The sequence below is a fragment of the Physella acuta genome, unplaced genomic scaffold (assembly GCF_028476545.2).
Source record: "Physella acuta isolate Inbredline_101_S28 unplaced genomic scaffold, ASM2847654v3 ptg002385l, whole genome shotgun sequence".
In the NCBI taxonomy this organism is placed as follows: Eukaryota; Metazoa; Mollusca; class Gastropoda; family Physidae; genus Physella; species Physella acuta.
In genome coordinates this window covers 28,787-31,596 of record NW_026733875.1, presented here as the reverse complement: position 1 = coordinate 31,596, position 2,810 = coordinate 28,787, and the positions used below count along the sequence as shown (strand labels likewise).

General features: G+C 36.3%; 1 protein-coding gene across 1 annotated transcript; it reads right to left on the bottom strand.

Annotated features, from left to right (window-relative positions):
* Window positions 1-512: 512 nt before the first annotated feature.
* Window positions 513-2,402, bottom strand: LOC131933173 (uncharacterized). The gene is made up of 4 exons (XM_059289965.1): window positions 2,280-2,402; window positions 1,355-1,547; window positions 761-895; window positions 513-636 (listed from the first exon to the last, which is right to left on the bottom strand). The coding sequence occupies exons 1-4, from the start codon at window positions 2,322-2,324 to the stop codon at window positions 617-619; spliced, it is 393 nt and encodes a 130-aa protein (XP_059145948.1). The 5' UTR covers window positions 2,325-2,402; the 3' UTR covers window positions 513-616.
* Between the last annotated feature and the right edge of the window lie 408 nt (window positions 2,403-2,810).

Here is a 2,810-nt window from a genome sequence, read left to right as displayed (position 1 = left end):
CTCCTGATCAATTGTAAATGAACTGTTGATCATTTCACATAAGGGGAAGAGGGAAACTAATGTCTAATAGTGTAACCGCTCACAGCTATCATATGACAGTCTATTGCAAGTTTCAAGTCTAGTCAACATTGCCCTAAACATGATCCATTCAACTTTATAAATGGCTGGCTTGTTTTCTTAATGTTTGGCTTTCTTTGAATTGTTTTCCATAGGTTATGGAACGGAGAGTGAGCCGAGATAATGTTGGTTTAGCGTCACTGCCTCTAGAGAAAGCAAAATTGACTGCGGTATAGCTGAACTCACTACTCGTTACAATTCGTAGCAAGTGTTGAAGTTTCACTGATGGGCAATGTAACTCTTTATTATGCTACATCTGATTGCTCGCTAAGACGACCGTTGAACTTTATTTTGAAATATGTAAGCAAAGCAAAAACATAAAGTGTCTAGACATGAAACAAAAACAACATTATTTTCAGACCACATTATGTAAGACAAAGCAAGTCAAATTCATATAAAACTTAGATTCAGTTTTAATCAAAATGTTGCTTTAGTTGTTCATTAAGCTTCAGGTATTGTAATAATTTTGATATTTTGAAATGGCATCGAGATACTTCAGTTAGTCCCAAGTGCATATACCTGTAAAAGAAAATTAAGATAATCTTAATATCATGATAAAACAATGGCAGCTGTTTGTTTAATATCAAAGATAAACATTAAAACACATCATGCGAGGAGATGACGGTTGGTGTACATGACTCACCGATGGGTCCAAAGACTGGGTGACGTTTGCCTTCAAGTTTGGTGCACTCCATTCCATATCCACAAGGGCAAAGGTCATACTTGGTCACTATGGCCAGAGGGTCGGGACGTGGGTTGACCTGACTCCAGTAACATGCTGGAAAGTGGACATTTTGGGAAGTGAGATAATTTAGAAAAGTGGACATTTTGGAAAGTGAGATAATATAGAAAAGTGGACATTTTAGAAAGTGAGGAAATATAGAAAAGTGGACGTTTCGGAAAGTGAGAATAATGAAATTGACACTTTGAAAAGTGAAATACGCGAGAAAAGTGAACATTTTGCAAAGATTCTAAATAAAAGTGGAAAGTTTGGAAAAAGAATTAGTGTGCAATAGTGAAAATTTTGGAAAGAGGTCTTTCAGAAAGATGAACCATAAGCGAACTTTATTCAATTCAATAATCTTTTAAAAGATAATTATTTTTCACTTTTAAAAAATCTAATAATTTGTTCTTGACATTTCTCATGTTACTTTTTTTTATTTTCTTAAACTTTCTTACCTAGACTTTAAAAAAAACGGGAATGATTTAATGAAATAATGAATTGTTTTCAACTCACTTTGTCTGGACGCCTGTAGAGGCTTACAGACCCCGCGATTGGTCGTCTTGTTCAGCAGACAGCAGTTCCCGTAGGGGCAGTCACTCGCACGGAGACATCCAGGTCTGGGGGTAGTGCGAGGGGTGGTGGTGGTGGGAGGTGGGGTGGGGGGAGGAGGGTGATGGTGGTATTCTTCATCGGCTGTGGCCAGCACCTAAAATAACATTTTATTTATTTTTTTCATTAGCATTGTAAAATATTTAATTACTTTCCTCATTAAAAGCGGGATAATTATTACAACGGTGCCAGAACATATTCAAAACTATTTTGATTCCTTTTCCCGATTCCATCCATAGGCGTATCCCTAGCTTCGATTCTAACCCGCGGTAGCGCGTGAAAATATTTTCTGTAGGCCTATTATAAATTTTACTCAATTGAAACTGATTAAGACTTTATTTATTACAAATATCATCACAATAGCCCTTTGTTCTTGAGTGCTGCTATGAACTCACTTCACTGTCGCGGCGAAGTTACACAATATACTTGTGGGACAAATCTAATGTTTATGATGTGAAGCTCACATTTAAATTTCTTACTCAGATATCTTTCTCTGAGTACTCGATTACCGCCTACTGAGATATCGCTCAGTCAAATATCGTCCAGTAAAATATCGCCCAGTGAAATATAGCCCGGTGAAATAACGACTTGTGAAATATCGTCCCGTTAAATATAACAAACTGAGATATCGCCCATTGAAATATCGCCCGATGAAATACGTCCAGTAAAATATCGTCCAGTGAAATATTGCTTAGTGAAATATTGCCCAGTGATATACCACTCACTACGATAAAACTTTAATATATCTCCCAGAAACGTACTGATTGCATCAATGCCTTCTACAAAAATACCAGCCACATAAACTTGTAAACAAAATCTAAATACTTACAATAACACACAAGCTGAGTAGAACTTGAAACGTGAAACTTGCCATTTCTTGAGATGTTTCTTGAGACTTCTGCTTCAATTGTCTGCTGAAGTGTCAGATACTAGCTCAACCCCCGTATTTATACACCCGAGAACACCATTAAAACTTACACTTTACGCGGACATGCTTTCCTGTACAGTCGCGTAATTAATTTGTAATTAATTTGTAATCGGAAGAAGCAACTGTTACCTTAACTTCCTGCTTAGCAGGAGCTGTGGTCTAACCTTACGTGACAAATGGCTAGCATTGACCAATCATACATAACTTCCGTTAATTTAAGGTTATATAATATATTAATTATAACTAAATGAGGTCACGCATTTAGTAAATTGTAGCTAATTAGGGAAATGAATTTTTCGTCATCAAAAAGCGATTAAAATTCTTGAAATTTATTTTTGGTCAAGGCTGAAAACTCAACTAAACACGTTGTTTTAAATGAGGGCTAGCCTCGGTATGAAATATGTGTTTTTGCTAGACTTTATGCAGCAAAAA